The 18,931-nt window shown below is 47.7% G+C and overlaps 1 protein-coding gene across 1 annotated transcript in view; it reads left to right on the forward strand.

Annotated features, from left to right (window-relative positions):
- Positions 1–17,153, forward strand: part of LOC145339057 (GTP-binding protein Rhes-like) — a 39,671-nt gene extending 22,518 nt beyond the window's left edge. Inside the window, exons 2-3 of the mRNA XM_080183481.1 lie at positions 1,525–1,804; positions 14,809–17,153. Of these exons, the coding sequence (XP_080039607.1) occupies positions 1,534–1,804; positions 14,809–15,338 (801 nt within the window). The 5' untranslated portion in view covers positions 1,525–1,533 and the 3' untranslated portion in view covers positions 15,339–17,153. The remainder of the gene's footprint in view (positions 1–1,524; positions 1,805–14,808) is intronic.
- The last annotated feature ends 1,778 nt before the right edge of the window (positions 17,154–18,931 follow it).

The raw sequence follows: 18,931 nt of genomic DNA on the forward strand, positions 1-18,931 counted from the left end.
ATTTGACAACCAATCCTCTATCCACGCTAACACCCTACCCCCAACTCCATGTCCCCTGACCTTCTGCAATAACCTCTTGTGAGGTACCTTGTCAAACGCCTTCTGAAAATCCAGAAAGACCACATCCACCGGCTCTCCTCTATCCACTGCCCTAGACACATCCTCATAGAATTCCAGTAAATTTGTCAGACACGACTTCCCTTTAATGAAACCGTGTTGCACATACTCAATAACTGAGCTTCCCCAGTCCTCTGGGCTAGAGAATTCCAAAGATTCTCAACCCTCTGTGTAAAGAAATTTCTCCTCATCTCAGTTCTAACTGGCATCCCCCTTATTCTGGGATTGTGCTGTCTGGTTCTAAGTCCGCCAACCAAAGCAAACATCTTCTCTACATCTACCCTATTAGTTTGAGTACCCCTAGAACCAGCTTTTCTTCATCACCCTGCCCCAGCACACTAGTGGCTTGAGGCAAGCTGAATCCAAGTTAAGGCCAGACCTAAGCCTGTCCGATATCCGTCTTTGGGAAGGGGAGGGCTGGAACCCTCTGGCCCCAGGGACCAGGGAGGATGGCTGGGGCAATCTAGACTGTGGTTGGCTGAGATTGGGAGTGGGCTAGGTGGAGGGACTGGACTTTGCCCTCGGCATTACATTCGGGAGGCACAGTGGGCGACACGGTCGTACAGTGATGAGCACTGCTGCTTCATGGTGCCAGGGACCCGGGTTTGATTCCTGGCTTGGGTCACTGTCTCCCCGTGTCTGCGTGGGTTTCCTCCATGTGCTCCAGTTTCCTCCCACATTCTGAAAGATGTGCTGGTTAGATGCATTGACCCGGACAGGCGCCTGAGTCATAGAATCATAGAAGAATCCCTTCAGGGCAGAAGGAGGCCATTCAGCCCATCAAGTCTGCACTGACTACAATCCCACCCAGGCCCTATTCCTGTAACCCCACATATTTACCCTGCTGGTCCTCTTGACACTAGGGTCAATTTAGCATGGCCAATGCACCCTAACCAGCACATCTTTCAGACTGTGGGAGGAAACCGGAGCACCAGAGAAAACCCACGCAGACACGGGGAGAATGTGCAAACTCCACACAGACAGTGACCCGAGGCCAGAATTGAACCTGGGTCCCTGGTGTCGTGAGGCAACAGTGCTAGCCACTGCGTCACCGTGCCGCCCGTAAATTAATTCTGGCAGCAGTGGGATTCGAAACCACACCTCCGCAGAGACTAGAGCCTAAATCCAGTGCCTTGGACCGCCATGCTTGCCCATGCTACCGCAAGATTGGCCACGCTACCACACACGAGTGTGGCAACTTGGGGATTTTCACAGTAGCTTCATTGCAGTGTTAATGCAAGCCTACTTGTGATTAATCAATGAACTTTAAAACGTAAACAGTGTACCTGTAAACAGATCAGTTCTCTAAATGGTATTGGAATATAGGAAGCTGTTTGCATGCCCTTCAGCAGGATATTGGAACATCTCTTTAATACAGAACTCTCTCTCTCTCTCTCTGTTGCCTAGGTGAGGGCGATGATGAAGACTTTCCACTCCAGTCCTGCCATGCTGAACGCTCCAGCCAAGAACTCCTACCGGATGGTGATCCTGGGAGCTTCCCGGGTGGGGAAATCCTGCATCGTTTCCCGTTTTCTGAACAGCAGGTTTGAGGAGCAGTACACTCCCACCATCGAGGATTTCCATCGTAAAGTCTACAACATCCATGGGGACATTTACCAGCTGGACATCCTCGACACATCGGGGAATCACCCCTTTCCTGCCATGAGGAGACTCTCCATCCTCACAGGTAGGTCCACACGCGTTCGTTTGCAGGATATGTGTGTCACTGGCCAGGCCAGCGTTTAATGCCCCTTCCTAATTACCCCTTGAGAAGGCGGTGGTGAGACGCCTTCTGGAATCGCTGAAGCCCCTGAGGTGTAGGTACACCCACTGTGCTGTTAGGCAGGGAGTTCCAGGATTTTGACCCAGCGACAGAGAGGGAACGGCTGATATATTTCCAAGTCAGGATGATGAGTGACTTGAAGGGCAATCTTCCAGGTATCTGCTGCCCTTGTCATTCTAGACAGTCGTGGTTGTGGGTTTGGGAGGTGTTACCCAAGGAACCTTGGTAAGTTCCTGCAGTGCATCTTGTAGATAGTACACACTGCTGCCACTGTGGTGGAGGGAGTGTGGAAGGGGTAGCAATCAAGTGGGGTTTTTTTTATCCTGGATGGGTTTCTTTTGAGTTTACAGTTTATTTATTAGTGTCACAAGTAGGCTTACATTTACACTGCAATGAAGTTATTGTAAAAATCCCCCAATTGCCACACTCCGGCACCTGTTCAGGGAAACTGAGGGAGAATTTAGCACGGCCAATGCACCTAACCAACGTCTTTCAGACTGTGGAAGAAAACCGGAGCACCTGGAGGAAACCCACGCAGACATGGGGAGAAGGTGCAGAATCTGTACAGACAGTGACCCAAGCTGGGAATTGAACCCGGATCCGTGGCACTGTGAGGTCGCAAAGCTAACCACTGTGCCATGTTGAGTTTCTTCAGTGTTGGAGCTGCACACATCTTTGCAATTGGGGAGTATTCCATCCCACTCCTGATTTATGTCTCACAACATATATATCCTGGAGCTCCCATTTGATTGCCTTGTTTTCTCAGTGCCACTCACCAGCTATCAGCAGACCTGACACAGGAGATTACGAGGGCAAATTGCATTTAGCACAACTGGAGATTCGGAGATTTGTGGCAACGCTTTCAAAAAATTACACAGGAAGTAAGCCTTGTCCACAAACCTGGCCACAACCCCAGGGAAATTCAGCATCGTTCAGAGTTCCCAGTAATTGTGCTTGTCTGTAGAAACTTCAGAAAGTTCCAGAATTGAAGCTGAAACCTGTGGGTGCAAACACCCGAACAGACCCACTTTGAGCAATTTGAATGAAATGGATTTTATTTTTAATTTAATAAGAAACTGACCCCTTCCTCAGTATCCTGGATGAAGGCAGGTTCGAGAGCAGCGCGCCATGACCCCCACCATGAGTGGGATGAGGAGGCAGATCCTTTATCTATCCCACCCCAACCAGGAACAGGAATCGAATGCCGTGCTAACAACTCCAACCTGACCCACACCAGCCTTCTGGGCAACTCCCCTCTCCAAAGGAGTCTTGAGTTGCTGTGGCAGCTTACACTTTTCCATGCATGTAGTAGGCTGGAGCTATGGATAGTGTTGGCAAAGGCTCCACTTTCTCTCCATTACATGGCTGACCAGGAATCTCTCTCGCTCTCACTGCCTGTCATTGGTGTGTGTTGGAAAGATTTATAAGGGCAGCACAGTGGCACAATGGTTAGCACTGCTGTCTCACACTGACAGGGATCCGGGCTCGGGTCACTGTCTGTGTGGAGTTTGCACGTTCTCCCTGTGTCTGCTTGGGTTTCCTCCGGGTGCTCCAGTTTTCTCCCACAGTGAGCGGGTTAGGTTGATTGGCCATGCTAAAAAATTGACCCTAATGTCAGGGGGATTGGCAGGATAAATGTGTGGGGTTGCAGGAGTGGGGCCTGGGTGGGATTGTGGTCAGTGCAGATTCAATGGGCTGAATGGCTTCCTTCTGCACTGTAGCAATTCTATAAAGTTGATGCTTGACCTCTTTGGCCACATTAAATGTGAGGTCATCCATTTTGGTCGGAATAACAGCAAAATGGACTGTTATTTAAATGGTAAAAATTGCAGCATGCTGCTGTGCAGAGGGACCTGGGTGTCCTTGTGCATGAATCACAAAAAGCTGGTTTGCAGGTGCAGCAGGTAACCAAAAAGGCAAATGGAATTTTGTCCTTCATTGCTAGAGGGATGGAGTTTAAAAACAGTGAGGTTATGTTGCAGCTGTATAAGGTGCTGGTGAGGCCACACCTGGAGTACTGTGTACAGTTTTGGTCTCCTTACTTGAGAAAGGATATACTGGCACTGGAGGGGGTGCAGAGGAGATTCACTAGGTTGATTCCGGAATTGAGAGGGTTGGCTTATGAGGAGATACTGAGTAGGCTGGAACTATGCTCATTGGAATTTAGAAGAATGAGGGGAGATCTTATAGAAACATATAAGATTATGAAGGGAATAGATAAGGAAGAAGCAGGGAGGCTGTTTCCACTGGCGGGTGAAACTTGAGGGTATGGCCTCAAAATAAGGAGGAGCAGATTTAGGACTGAGTTGAGGAGGAACTTCTTCACACAAAGGGTTGTGAATCTGTGGAATTCCCTGCCCAGTGAAGCAGTTGAGGCTACCTCATTGAATGTTTTTAAGGCAAAGAGAGAGAGAATTTTGAACAGTAAAGGAATTAAGGATTATGCTGAGCAGGCGGGTAAGTGGATCTGAGTTCACGGAAAGATCAGCCGTGATCTTATTGAATGGAGCAGGCTCGAAGGGCCAGATGGCCCACTCCTGCTCCTAGTTCTTATGTTATGAATGCACCTTCCTTGGCCACCAGATCCTGGGGTGGGATTTTCCAGTCCCTAGCGCCTCCCCCCGCCCCCCCACTACGCCTCCCCCCACCCCCACCCCCACCAGGATCATCCAGTCCTGCCGAATGTCGATGGACCTTTGACAGGGCAGCTGTGAGTCTAGTCATGGCAAGGACGGAAAATCCCAGCCCTGGAATGAGACATGTAGGCAGAATTCGTGGGTTTCCTCTGGGTGCTCTGGTTTCCTCCCATTGTCCAAAGATGTACGGGTTAGGTTGATTGGCCGTGCTAAAATTGCCCCTTAGTATCCTGAGATGCATAGGTTAGAAGGATTAGCAGGTAAATGTGTCGGGATATGGGGGTAGGGCCTGGGTGGGATTGTGGTCGGTGCAGACTCGATGGGCCCAATGGCCTCTTTCTACACTGAAGGGTCTCTATAATTCCCGGTTCAGGGACAGGAATGCTACGCACTGTACTACCACCATCTAACTAGCATTCTCTATCATCTTCATCAATGATTTGAAATTGGATTCCATATAGGTGATGGATTGACACTGGGACTTAACTTCACCAAGTCGATTAGGCCTGTATTCAATGGAATTTAGAAACATCAGAGGGGATCTCGTATATAATTCTGACAGGGCTGATCACATTGGATGTTGTTTCCTCTCAACCAACTCTCAAATCATCACATGCTATCCCCCACTATCTGCCTCTCTCGGCCTGTCCATCCCTCTCTCTCTCTCACACCCTCCCTCCTTCCTCTGATTTGATTTATTATTGTCTCATGTATTAGCATACAGTGAAAAGTGTTGTTTCTTCCGCGCTACACAGACAAAGCATACCGTTAATAGAGAAGGAAAGGAGACAGTGCAGAATGTAGTGTTACATTCTGGAGGTGTCTAGAACCAGGGGTTAAGATGAAGATGAATCGTAGAATCCCTACAGAGCAAAAGGAGGTCATTCAGCCCATCGAGCCTGCAACAATCCCACCCAGGCCCTATCCCCGTAACCTCACGTATTTACCCTGCTAGTCCCCCTGACACTAAGAGGCAATTTAGCCATCCTTAGTTGGTCTGGCCTACATGTAAACGTCCTTGGGAATAGACTGCTCTGTGAGGCCTCTCTTCCCCAATCAGATTCAATGCCCAGAGGATGCTTTACCAGATTATCCATGTCTGCAAGCAGCGTGGTTCAACACAAACTCTCAAATAAACAGAAGTTACCTCTGCACCAGGCAGGCCACCCCCTAGAGATTATTCAACCTGTAAGCAAATATAGCACCGCTCCAAACTACTTCGATCAATAAGCAGTATGAATTATAGAATAGAATCAGTGTGTAAGAACATTAGAACATAAGAAATAGGAGCAGGAGTCGGCCATCTAGCACCTCGAGACTGCCCCGCCATTCAATAAGATCATGGCTGATCTGAAGCGGATCAGTTCCACTTTCCCGCTTTCTCCCCATAACCCTTAATTCCCTTGTCTATCAGAAACCTATCTACCCGTGACTTAAATAGATTCAACAAGGTAGCCTCCACCACTTCAATGGGCAGAGAATTCCAGAGATTCACCACCCTGTGAAGAAGTTCCTCCTCAACTCTGTTCTAAATTGCCCCCCCTCCTTATTTTGAGGCTGTGCCCTCTAGTTCTGGTTTCCTTTCTAAGCAGAAAGAATCTCTCTGCCTCTACCCTGTCTAGCCCCTTCATTATCTTGTAAGTGCAGGAAGAAGCCATTCGGCCCATTAAGCCTGCATTGACAACAATCCCACCCAGGTCCTATCCCCGTAACCCCATGTATTTACCCTGCTAGTCCCCCTAAAGGGCAATTTAGCCATCCTTAGCTGGTCTACATGTAAACGTCCTTGGAAATAGACTTTGCAATTAGGGCTGGCCAACAAATGCTGGCATTGCCAGCGATGCCCACATCCCATGAAAATAATTTTAAAAAGCAAGGAATATATTTTAAACCTAATTTTTGTTTTGAAATGATGCAAAAAGGCTGCTCGATTGCACAGTAGATTTTAGGATTGGACATGTCAAAGTGAGTGGAATTGACGTTGAAACCTCTGACTCAGTTTAGATCTCCACATTCGTAAATCTGATCAAGTTAATGAGTTGAGGGAAAAGGCCAAGGTTAACAACAGAGGCAATCAGTGAATAAATGTGGTTACAAAACAGAAATATAAAAGAGCTGTGTTAAAAATAATGTAAAACGAATAATAAAAGGTGACTTAAACTGTTGGTGCGGCAATTTGCACAGCATTCAACACAGCACAGGATACTGGAGCATTAACACATGGCACGAAGGATGAATCACTGAACGTTCGCTGCTTAAGGCATAGAATTAAAAAACAGAAAGACTCCGCACGTCCGTCATCATCTGTGGAGGGAAACGGCTGGGAGTTAAGGGCAGCACGGTGGCACAGTGGTTAGCACAGCTGCCTCACAGTGCCAGATGCCCCAGTTCGATTCCTGGCTTGGGTCACTGTCTGTGTGGAGTCTGCATGTTCTCCCTGTGTCTGCGTGGGTTTCCTCCAGGTGCTCCTGTTTCCTCTCACAGTTCGAAAGGTGTGTAGGTTACGGGGATTGGCCTTGCTAAATTGCCCCTTAGTGTCCAAAGGTGCGTAGGTTAGCTGGATTGGCCATGCTAAATTGCCTTTTATTGTCCGAAGATCCCTAAGTTAGCTGGATTGGCCATGCTAAATTGCCCCTTCGTATCCAAAGATGTGTAGGTTAAATGGATTGGCCATGCTAAATTGCTGTTTAGTGTCTGAAGATGCATAGGTCAGGTGGATATGCCATGCATGGTGTTATGGGAATAGGATGGGGGTGGTGGGAGTGGACCTGGGTAAGACGCTCTTTTGGAGAGCTGGTGCAGACCCGATGGGCCAAATGGCCACCTTCTGTACTGTTGGGATTCTACAGATTTACTGTCCCTGCCAAATGGAGGTGATGAGCCAACCAGAAGTCTATTGACGTTGATGACACTGGTAACCCTCCAGCGAGTTGGGCCAAAAGATGCCGCAGAATGTTCCAGGTCAAGGAAATCATAGAAAGCCTCCAATGCAGAAAGAGGCCATTCGGCCCATCGAGTCTGCACCGACCACAATCCCACCCAGGCCCTACCCCCATATTCCTACATATTTTACCCGCTAATCCCTCTAACCGACGCATCCCAGGACACTAAGGAGCAATTTCGCACGGCCAATTAACGTAACCCGCACATCTTTAACTGTGGCAGGAAACTGGAGCATCCGGAGGAAACCCACACAGACACAGGGAAAATGTGCAAAGTCCAAACAGACAGCGACCCGAGCCGGGAATCGAACCCAGGTCCCTGGAGCTGTGAAGTAGCAGTGCTAACCACTGTGCTGCGGTGCCGCCCTTTCTTCAGAAAGGATTTTCTCTGTTGCTTTCCCCACAGATGCTGCCAGACCTGCCGAGCCTTTCTGGCATTTTCCATTCTGATTCTGAATTTCCAGCATCTGCAGTATTTTGCCTTTGTACATGATGAATAGGACTGGCAGCGAGATCAGAACGTAATTAGGATGGAGAGTTAAAAGGAGGAGGGTGGGAACTGCTGTGATAATTAGACTCACCATAATAATAGAAGTAAAAAGGGACATAAATAAGCAAAGATTCAAAACAAAATCCATATAAATTGAAATAAAAAGGGCCCATCACACAAATGGTGTTTGATCAAACCAATTAATGGCTGAAAGGAGGGGGAGGAAGAAGCTTAGAATCAAATATGCAAAATGACTAAAAGGCTTTGAATAATTATAGGAGACCTTAACCTCCTCAAAACTAGGCTGCCAAGAAACAGTGGTGAAAATGGTATTGATATTTTAAATGTGTACAAAACTCCTTCCTCATCGGGTATGTTTAATAAAAAAATCAGTGAGAGGAATCTAGCAATGCGAAATGAATCAGGGCAGAGAAGAGAGGCGAGTTTAGGGGAGCAACAATGGAATAGCAATCACAACATACAAGGCTTAAGCTAAAGAGGGAGAAGAAGGTTAACAATACAATGACCAAAGTAATAAGCTTCAAGAAAAGTTGATTTTTTTTTTAAGGGGGTGGAATGGGATGGGGTTTGGGGGCCAAGGGGCGCTGGTTGGGGCGGGGGGGGGGGAGGGTGGGCAGGGAGCAGCTGGGAATGAACTGAGAAACTTTACTGAGGAAGCAACGGAATAGGAGTGGGATACAATTTGAAGTGAAGTATATCATAATAAAAACCAGGAAAAAAAACTGGTTGGTTTTTTTAAAAATTTGTTTGACGTAGGCATCACTGCCAGGTATTTTTTGCAACACCAGCTTAAAGTCCAACAGGTTTATTTGTATCAAATGCCACAAGCTTTCGGAACACGCCGTTCCTTTGTCAACGAAAGCTTGTGGCATTTGCTACAAATAACCCTGTTGGACTTTAAGCTGGTGTTGTGAGACTTCTTTCTGTTTTTACCCCAGTCCAACGCCGGCATCTCCACATCAGGTATTTTTTGCCCAGTTGCCCTTGAACTGAGTATTTTGCTCAGCCATTTCAGAGGGCCAGACCAGGTAAGGAGGGCAGATTTCCTTCCCCAAAGAGCGTTAGTGAACCAGATGAAGTTTTGCAGCAACGACTTCATAGGCACCATGAGAGTTTTGTTATTAATTTTATTGAATTCAAATATCACCATATGCTGTGGTGGGATTTGAAGCCAGATCTCCAGAACATCGCCCTTGGTGCCTGGATTACTTGTCCATTGACAATGCCACTTGGCCACTGCCTGACCTGAGTAACAGCAGGTTTATTTTCCCAGTTCCATTCTTGTCTCCGAAGCATCAAGTTTTTTCTAATCAGTGAACAAAGAACAAAATTAAAATGAAAAAGAGCGTATACAAGGAATGACAAGGGACTGTGAAATGATTGGCACAGTGATTAGCACTGCTGCCTCACAATGCCAAGGACTCGGGTTTAATTCCAGGTGACTGTGTGGAGTTTGCACATTCTCCTCGTGTCTGCCTGGGTTTCCTCTGACTGCTCCAGATTCCTCTAAAGATGTGCAAGCTAGGCGGATCGGCCATGCTAAATTTCCCTTTAGTGTTGGTTCGGGGGATTAGCAGGATAAGTATGTGGGGTTACGGGGATAGGGTCTGGGTGGGGTGCCATTAGAGAGTCAGTGTAGACTCGATGGGGCGAATGGTCTGCTTCTGCACTGTAGGATTCTATGGTTAGGAAAGAAGTCAAAGGAACAATTAGGAAGGGGAAACTACAAAGTTAATTTATCAAGAAATAAGAGATGAAATAGTTAGTTATTCAACATAACTAACAATACACTCATCTGGGTCGGGATGGGGCCACTAAAAGGATACACAAAATAAACTCATAGGTAATGACAGGAGTGTTGGTACTTATCAGGGAGACTAACATTCTGACCATAGCTTTAAAAAGAGAGTAAAAAAGTTGTAGAAATATTGAAGAAAGGGGGAAGATAATGTTATGTATGTTGGAGGCATGCCCCTTTAAGAGAATGGGTTCGGTGACCCTGGGTGGAGCTTGCCTGTAAGAAGTCTCACCACACCAGGTTTAAGTCCAACCAGTTTATTTGATAGTAATCCCACAAGCTTTCGGAAACGGTGTTCCTTCATCAGGTGTGTGGAAGGAACACCGTTTCCGAAAGCTTGTGGGATTACTATCAAATAAACTGGCTGGACTTAAACCTGGTGTGGTGAGACTTCTTACTGTGTTTACCCCAGTCCAACGCCGGCATCTCTACATCATGGAGCTTGCCTGGTCAGTCTTTGGGTGGTGAATTTCTGGAATTCTCTGCCCGTTGAAGTGGTGGAGGCTACCTCGCTGAATATATTTAAGTCACGGGTAGATAGGTTTTTGACAGACAAGGGGAATTACGGGTTATGGGGAGAGGGCGGGAAAGTGGAACTGATCCACTTCAGATCAGCCATGATCTTATTGAATGGCGGGGCAGGCTCGAAGGGCTAGATGGCCGACTCCTGCTCCTATTTCTTATGTTCTTATGTCTTGCGCTGACTGTGCTGGGATAATATTGTGTTTTATAAACTGTTCCAGTTTACTACCACTGACCTCGTAGTTTATTATCAGTCTCAGGCCACGTAGATAATTAGAGAGGATAAACTCCTGGTATAGATCGATTGCTTCCACGTCTAAGTTACAGAAGAGACAGCAATGGCTTTATTGCATTAACTCATTAGGTAATAGCCAGAGGACTGACAGACACTTACTGCGATTTCTCTATTTGAAAAGGGAGTCAGGACAATTCGAGGGAGTTAAGGACCAATTAGTTTAACATTGATGATATGAATGATGGAATCCTTACTCCAAAGATGGAATAGGAAAACATCTAGTTACTAAAAATATATCAAAATAGTCAACAGGAATTTCAAAGGGAAGGTTACACTCGGATTGTAGAGAACTCTTTGAAAAAGTAACAAAGGGTTATATTTGGAACTTCAAAAGACCTTTAATAAGGTACCAGATTGTATTATAAGGGGAGGCGATGGCCTAGATTATTAATCCTGAAACTTGGCTAATGTTCTGGACACCTGGCTTTGAATCCCACCATGGCAGATGGTGGAATTTGAATTCAATTTTTTTTAAATCTGGAATTAAGAATCAGCCATGGAACCATTGTTGGAAAAACCCATCTGGTCACTAATGTCCTTTAGGGGAAGGAAATCTGCCTTTTGTACCTGGTCTGGCCTACAGGTGACTCCAAAGCCACAGCAATGCAGTTGTCTCTCAATTGCCCTCTGAAATGGGCTAGTAATCCACTCGGTTCGAGGGAAAGTAGGGATGGACAATAAATGCTGGCCTAGCCAGCAACGTACATGTCTTACCGAATGAATAAAGAAAGAAGTGTTTTGACTAATATCAGAATGCATGAAGTCTGGGACAAGTAGCAGAATGGATAGCCAACTGGCTACAAACCAGGAAACAGTGAGGGGGCGGGGAGGGTGATTTGGGGGTAATTACTTGAGACTGGTAAAAGCTGCAAAATGATGCTTCAGAGGGATTTGAGTTACAAGCACTGTTGTTCCTAATTTACCTCAACAACTTGGACTCAGGAATTGGCAAAATGCTTTCAAAATTGGTAGTTAGCACCATTTTGGGGTTGGAGAGAGTTGGAAGAACTGTGATGATGTTAAGGTATTAATAAACTTGCAGTATGGGTGTGTCATTGGCAAATGAACCTCAATATAGGTGAATTTGAGTTGGTGCGTTTTGACAGGGAGAATAAATAGACCCCACATGTCCCCTGGGAAATAGGTGTCAAAATGGAGTGAGAGGAACAGAGAGATCTGGGGCCACAGATACATCTAGTAATAAAGCATTGGTGTTCACTTCTGAAGGGGGCAACACGGTGGCACAGTGGTTAGCGCTGCTGCCTCACAGTGTCAGGGACCCAGGTTCAGTTTGGGTCACTGTGGGAGTCTGCACGTTCTCCTGATGTTTGCATGGGTTTCCTCTGGATGCTCCGGTTTTGTCCCACAGACATGCTGGTTAGGTACATTGGCCATGCTAAATTCTTCCTCAGTGTACCCGAACAGGCACCAGAGTGTGGTGACTAAGGGATTTTCACAGTAACTCCACTGCAGTGTTAATGTAAGCCTACTTGTGACACTAATGTAAATAAACTTTAATAATAAATATAATCATAGAATCCCTACAGTGTAGAAGGAAGCCATTTGGCCCATCGAGTCTGTACTGACCACAATCCCACCCAAGCCCTATCCCTGTAATCCTACATATTTACCCTGCCAGTCTCCTGACATTAGGGGCAATTTAGTATGGTCAATCAACCTAACCGCGCAATGTTGGAATGCAAGAGGAAACCACAGCAGCCGGAGGAAACCCATGCAGACACAGGGAGAACATGCAAACTCCACGCAGACAGTGACCCAAGGCCGGAATTGAACCTGGTCCCTGATGCTGTGAGGCAGCAGTGCTGTGAGGCAGCACTGTGCCACCGTGCCGTCCCATAATGAACAAGGAAGTAAATTTGTACAGAATCTTGATTCAACCACATTCTGAGCTCTATGACCAGGATGTTTACTGTGTCAAGTATGCAAAAAGCAGAATTTTATTACCCCTCAGGGGCAGAATGATACAGTATAGAGGGTGGGATGGGGGAACAACATGAACTGGATGCCAGGGCAGGGATACTATTTGACTTGTCCCCACTGAAAGTTTGGAGGCTTTAAGGGCTCATAAGTGGCCAATTCATGGACATCCCCTTCCCATTGCCAGGATTGTACCCACATCAGGTTGCAGTCAGAGCAGCCTGTCTAACCTACCCCCTTTTACTGGGTGAGTTCGTGGCGAGGCAAAAGAGAGAAAACCTCCTTTTCGCCCCCTCTGCTCTCCCCATGCCCATCAGAGCTCCCGCTCTGAGGTATGCCCCTGCTGTATTTCTTCTGTTTCCATACACTGTCCACTCCCACAACCCCTTCGCGCTCCGCACCACCCTTCTTTGTCTGCCAGCCTCCCCTGGTCAATCTTCAAGTCCTGCTCCATCACAACATGCTTCCATCTGAGATGTATTGCAGTGGTCACTATTCTTGGCGGTGCTATTGGGACGAGACAAGAGGCAGGATTTCCTATTGACAGAGGGGCAGAAGTCCCCACCTTAAGCCAATGAATTGGTTATTAAATGACTCCAGGGAATGCCTGTCCCTGACATGTACACCAAAGGTGGGGAGAGGGATGGGCTATGATGGGAGAGTCAGGGTATTGGGAGGGTGACTCAAAGAGATTTTGCCAAAATTGAAGGATATTTTTCTATGTTTTTGAAGCTCCTATGTTTTCTTCTCTTGGGTCTTGCTTGGGTCAGCGTCCACGAGATTTATAAATTCACGGACAACATTTGACAATGGGCAAGTGGGGGTCACTGCCTAACACTGAGTTCACTGCCCAAGTGACCTTTGAACTTTAAACTTTCTGCACTCCATATATTGGTCCCTATGTAAAGATGGTACCCAATCCTTTCCTCCTTTTTCATAGAATAGAATCCCTAAAGTGCAGAAGGTGGCCATTTGGCCCATCAAGTCAGCATTGACTGTCTGGCAGAACAAGTTACCCAGGCCCTATCCCCATAATCCCATGTATTTATCCCGCTAATTCCCCCTAATGTGCACATCTTTGGACACTAAGGGGCAAATTACCATGGCTAAACCACCCAACTTGTATATCTTGGGACACTAAGGAGCGATTTAGCATTATAGAATCTTTACACTGCAGAAGGAAGCCACTCAGCCCATCGAGTCTTCACTGACTGCAATCCCATCCAGTCTCTATTCCTGTAACCCCACTTATTTACCCTGCGAATCATAAGAACATAAGAAACAGGAGCAGGAGTAGGCCATCTAGCCCTTCGAGCCTGCCCCGCCATTCAATAAGATCATGGCTGATCTGTCGCTGCTCAGTTCCACTTTCCCGCCCTCTCCCCATAACCCTTAATCCCCTCTCTTATCAAAAACCCATCAACCCGCGTCTTAAAAATATTTAGCGAGGCAGCCTCCACCACTTCAACGGGCAGAGAATTCCAGAGATTCACCACCCTTTGAGTGAAGAAGTTCCTCCTCAACTCCGTTCTAAACCGCCCCCCTTTTATCTTGAGGCTGTGCCCCCTAGTCCTACTGTCCTTTCTGAGCGGGAAGAGTCTCTCCACCTCTATCCTATCCATCCCATTCATCATCTTATACGTCTCAATGAGATCTCCCCTCATTCTTCTAAACTCTAACGAGTACAAGCCCAGTTTATTCAGTGAATCCCCTGACACTAGGGGCAATTTAGCATGGCCGATTCACCTAATCCGCACATCTTTGGACTGTGGGAAGAAACCAGAGCACCCGGAGGAAGCCTGACCAGACACGGGGAGAACAGCTTTGCCAGAGGGGTGGAGTGAGTGGGCTGACGTTGCTATTTTAACTGCGACTGGGTGTGATTGTGATCGGTGAGTCTGATGGTGCAGAGTCCACATGGATGGGCTGGAATTGAACCCGGATCCCTGGCGCTGTGAGGCAGCAGTGCCAACCACTGTGCCTTTTTGGGGGTGAGGAGTCCAGCAAGTACTGTTAAAATAGCAGCATCGGCCCACTCACCCCACCCCTCTGTCAGAGCTGTCGACTGAATTAAAATAGATTTCACGGAGAGATGACTTGCTCTTCTCTCAAGGTTATCAGCTGGTTTAAAGTATGAAGCAACTCTTCATTCTTACTCGTTATATTTTCCTTCTTTGCAAACCTCCCTCTCAGTTTTATTCCCCTCTCTACCGCACCCACCCTCTTCCTCGTTCTGAATGACACCCTGTCGCTCTCTGTTCTCCAGGTGATGTCTTTATCTTGGTCTTCAGTCTGGACAGCCGGGGCTCCTTCGAGGAGGTCCAACGCCTCCGCAGGCAAATCATCGAGTGCAAGATGTGCCTCAAGGACAAGACCAAGGAGGCGATGGAAATCCCGATCGCCCTGTGCGGCAACAAGGCAGACAGGGTGGAGCTGCACCGGGAGGTCCAGGCCGAGGAGGCTGAACGGCTGATCGCCGACGACGCCAACAGCGCCTACTTTGAAATCTCCGCCAAGAAGAACGCCAACGTGGAGGAGATGTTCCGGGCTCTCTTCAGCATGGCCAAACTGCCCCACGAAATGAGCCCTGCCCTCCACCGCAGGATCTCGGTGCAGTACTCCGAGGCCCTTCACCGCAAGTCCTTCCGGCTCAGGCGCGCCAAGGAGCTGGGCGCCTTCGGTATGGTGTCCCCCCTGGCTCGCAGGCCCAGCGTCAACAGCGACCTGATGTACATCAAGGAGAAGGTTCTGGGTCAAGGGCAGGCTCGCGAGCGTGAGAAATGTCTCATCCAGTGACTGCTGCCAGGTCTCCGACACGGAGCGTGGGAGAGAAGACACCGGACTTGTAAAATATTCATCCTCTCAATGTTTAAAACAAAAAATTACATCTATTGGTAATTTGCAGAATATTGTAAATCCTTCGCTAAGTATCTGATTGTTTCTTAGTGAAAGAACAAGGGAAATCTCCTTGCCATTTCAGTCTGATTTCTGTCGAGTGGGGGCTAAACCTGGGCCAGCGAGGCTGAATCATTTATTACCCGTCAGTTTACTGCCTGAACACTTGGTTCGTTATAAAAGCATCAAGAGAATTGTTTTTGTCTTTAGGCAGCTGTCTCTGCTGGGGCTTTAGGTTTATATAAATCATTTTCAGTACTTTATTGGAATGTCAGCTTTTACTTTATAAAGCAGCATTCAGTGGAGTCTGCATTAACTGTCCGCATCCCTCCTCAGTCGCCATGACAATGCACTCAACCCAGAGCTCACTGTCCTGCCCCACCTACTGTTCCACCCCACTCTCTGTTCCTGCCCCAATGCCATTCCTGCTCCCAACACTGCCCACTCCCCATTCACTGTCCCTACCCTGTCCCACCTGCTCACTGTCCCTGCTCCAATGCCATCTCACCCCTGGCATGCCTCCTATTGCCAGAATATGCACACCCCTTATGGTCCCACATGTCCTTTATGCCAAGCTATACCCCCACCCACTCCCCATGGTTGCTCATGCTCTTTATGCCAACTTTGGGACTTCCATGCCCATTCACCCATTATACACCATATAGAACCAATGAAAACTGTAATGGCAATAGGAAGTGTAAAGGAAACTCTTTAAACGTCATTCATTTATTCCTGCCCCAAAGCCATTCCTGCTTCCAACGTTGCCCACTCCCCATCCACTATCCCTGCTCTGCCCACTGTCATTGCTGCAATGCCATCTCTGCTTTCAACACTGCCCACTGCCCTGGTCCTGCCCACTGCCCCTTCCCTACCCACTGTCCTGCCCCAGCTACTGTTCCACCCCATTGTCTGTCCCTGCCCCAATGCCATTCCTGATTCCAATACTGCCCACTCTCCTGCTCCGCTCACTGTTCCTGCCCCCATGCCATTCCTCTTTCTAATCCACCCACTCTCCTGCCCCACCCACTGTTCCTGTCCCAATGCCATCTCTGCTTCCAACTCCGTCCCATTCTCCTGCGCCACCCTCTGCTCATGTCCCAATGCCATTCCCGCTTCCAACACTGCCCACTCTCCTGCCCCGCCCACTATTCCTGCCCCAACGCCATTCCTGCTTCCAACTTTGCCCATTGTCCCTTCCCTGCCCATTGGAGTGAAACAATAAATGGGGTGGGGCACTCAGTGCTCCATACCTGCCCACTCTCTCATGCCCCCCACCCCCAACGCCCTGCCATCGAACATCAACCTTCATTCCACAGGGAGTGTGAGTGCCGGTGACGCTAACTTATGTCTGCACGCAGACATTGGGATACTGGATAGATCAGCCGTGGGAAGACTTGGGTGTCTTGTTTCTGCTCACTTCCCCAGGGAGATGGAGGCAGATTGGAGACCCGGACTGAGGCTCTCTCTCACGGTCTGGAACCTGAAGCCTGCCCGGTGTGAACAGTTCAGTCCCAAGCTGCTCACTTTAGAGACACAAGGGCGCGTTATTTCCATTCACCTTGGCTTCTTCCCTTTGTGTCCAAAGATAACACTTCCTGGTTCATGCAGTGAGATGGAATAAAGGTAAATCTTGCTATGTTTTTTCTCTCTGTGTGGTCGTCTGTACTGGAGGTAGTGGGGGCAAGGGAGGGGGGGTCAAAATGTGTTTCCCCAAAACTCTGTATCTTACAGGTGAATAAAACCATTTAAAAGCTGCTGCTGACCTTGGATTGGCTACCGACCTTAACTTTATCTCCCACAATGGCCTCATGTTATAAGGGGCAGAGTGACAGCCTCTCCTAAGCAATGGAGAATTGAGTGAGTAAAGGTGTTTGAGAGAGAGGGAGAGACTGGGGGACAGCTGAGAGACCGAGAGCCCAGGTTAATAAAATCTGAAATAGGTACTAGTCTTGGTAATGGTGACATGAACCTCTCGATTAAACCCCCATCTGGTTCCCGAAGTGGAGGAAATCTCCCATTCAGAGCCAGTCTGGCCTACACACGGCTCCGGATCCACAGCACTGTAGGTGACTCTGGATTGCCCTCTGAAAAAGGTCTAACAAGTTGACTCACTCCATAAGACCATAAGACATAGGAGCAGAATTTGGCCACTCGGTTCAATGGGTCTGCTCTGATATTTTTCTCATACTTATTCTCCTGCCTTTTCCCCATAACCCCTGATCCCCTTATTAATCAAGAACCTATTAAAGACACTCAATGACCTGGCCTCCACAGCCTTCTGCAGCAAAGAGTTCCACAGATTCACCACCCTCTGGCTGAAGAAATTCCTCCTCATCTCTGTTTTAAAGAATTGTAAGAAGTCTCAGAACACCAGGTTAAAGTCCAACAAGTTTATTTGGCAGCACAAGCTTTTGGAGTGCTGCCCCTTCACCTGGTGGTGGTCTGAAAGCTTGTGCTGCCAAATAAACCTGTTGGACTTTAACCTGGTGTTCTGAGACTTCTGACTGCTCAACCTAGTCCAATATCGGCAACACCACATTAAAGGGTCGTCCCTTTAATCTGAGGTTGTGCCGTCTCGTTCTTGTTTTTCCTACTAGTGGAAACACCCCCCTCCACATCCACTCTACTCAGGCCTCGTAGTATCCTGCAAGTTTCAATAAGATCCCCCATCGTGCTTCTAAACTCCAACACGGACAGACCCAGAGTCCTCAACTGTTCTTCATACAACAAGCTCTTCGTTCCAGGGATCATTCTTTGAACCTCCTCTGGACCATTTCCGAGGCCAACACATCCTTCCTTAGATACGGGGCTCAAAACTGCTCACGTTACTCCAGAGCCCGACACAACCACAGAAGTACATCCCTGCTCTTGTATTCTAGCCCTCTCGACATGAATGCTAACATTGCATTTGCCTTCCTAACTGCACCTGCACGTTAACTTTAAAAGAATTTTGAACAAGGACTCCCAAGTCCCTTTCACGCAAACCATTCCAGAAAAAATATAGTAAGATTAAACTAGATGATCCATCTTGGCCTCCTCCTGAGGTTCTCATTATCACAGATGCCTGCCTTCAGCCAATTCAATTCACTCCGTGTCATATCAATGGCTGAAGGCACTCGGTACAGCGAAAGCCCTGACAACATCCCTGCAATAGTAATGAAGACTTATGAGAGCAGCGCCCACTAGCCAAGCTGTTCCAACACGGCTACAGCACTGGCATCCACCCAGCCTTGTGGAAAATTGCCCAGACGTGGCACATTTGAGATAAAGGAGAGACTGGGTAAGCTTGGATTGCTTTCTCTAGAGCAGAGAGGGCTGAGGGGGGATATGATTGAGGTGTATAAGATTATGAGGGGAACAGACAGGGTGAGTAGCTGTTGGTTGAGGGGAAGAAGGTGCAGTTTTTAAGGTAAGGAGCAGGAGATTCAGAGGGGATTTGAGAAAATGTTTTTTCACTCAGAAGGCAGTGGGAATCTGGAATGCGCTGCCTGGGA

The sequence above is a fragment of the Carcharhinus amblyrhynchos genome, unplaced genomic scaffold (assembly GCF_965287045.1).
Source record: "Carcharhinus amblyrhynchos unplaced genomic scaffold, sCarAmb.v2.hapA chromosome_300, whole genome shotgun sequence".
NCBI lineage: Eukaryota > Metazoa > Chordata > Chondrichthyes > Carcharhiniformes > Carcharhinidae > Carcharhinus > Carcharhinus amblyrhynchos.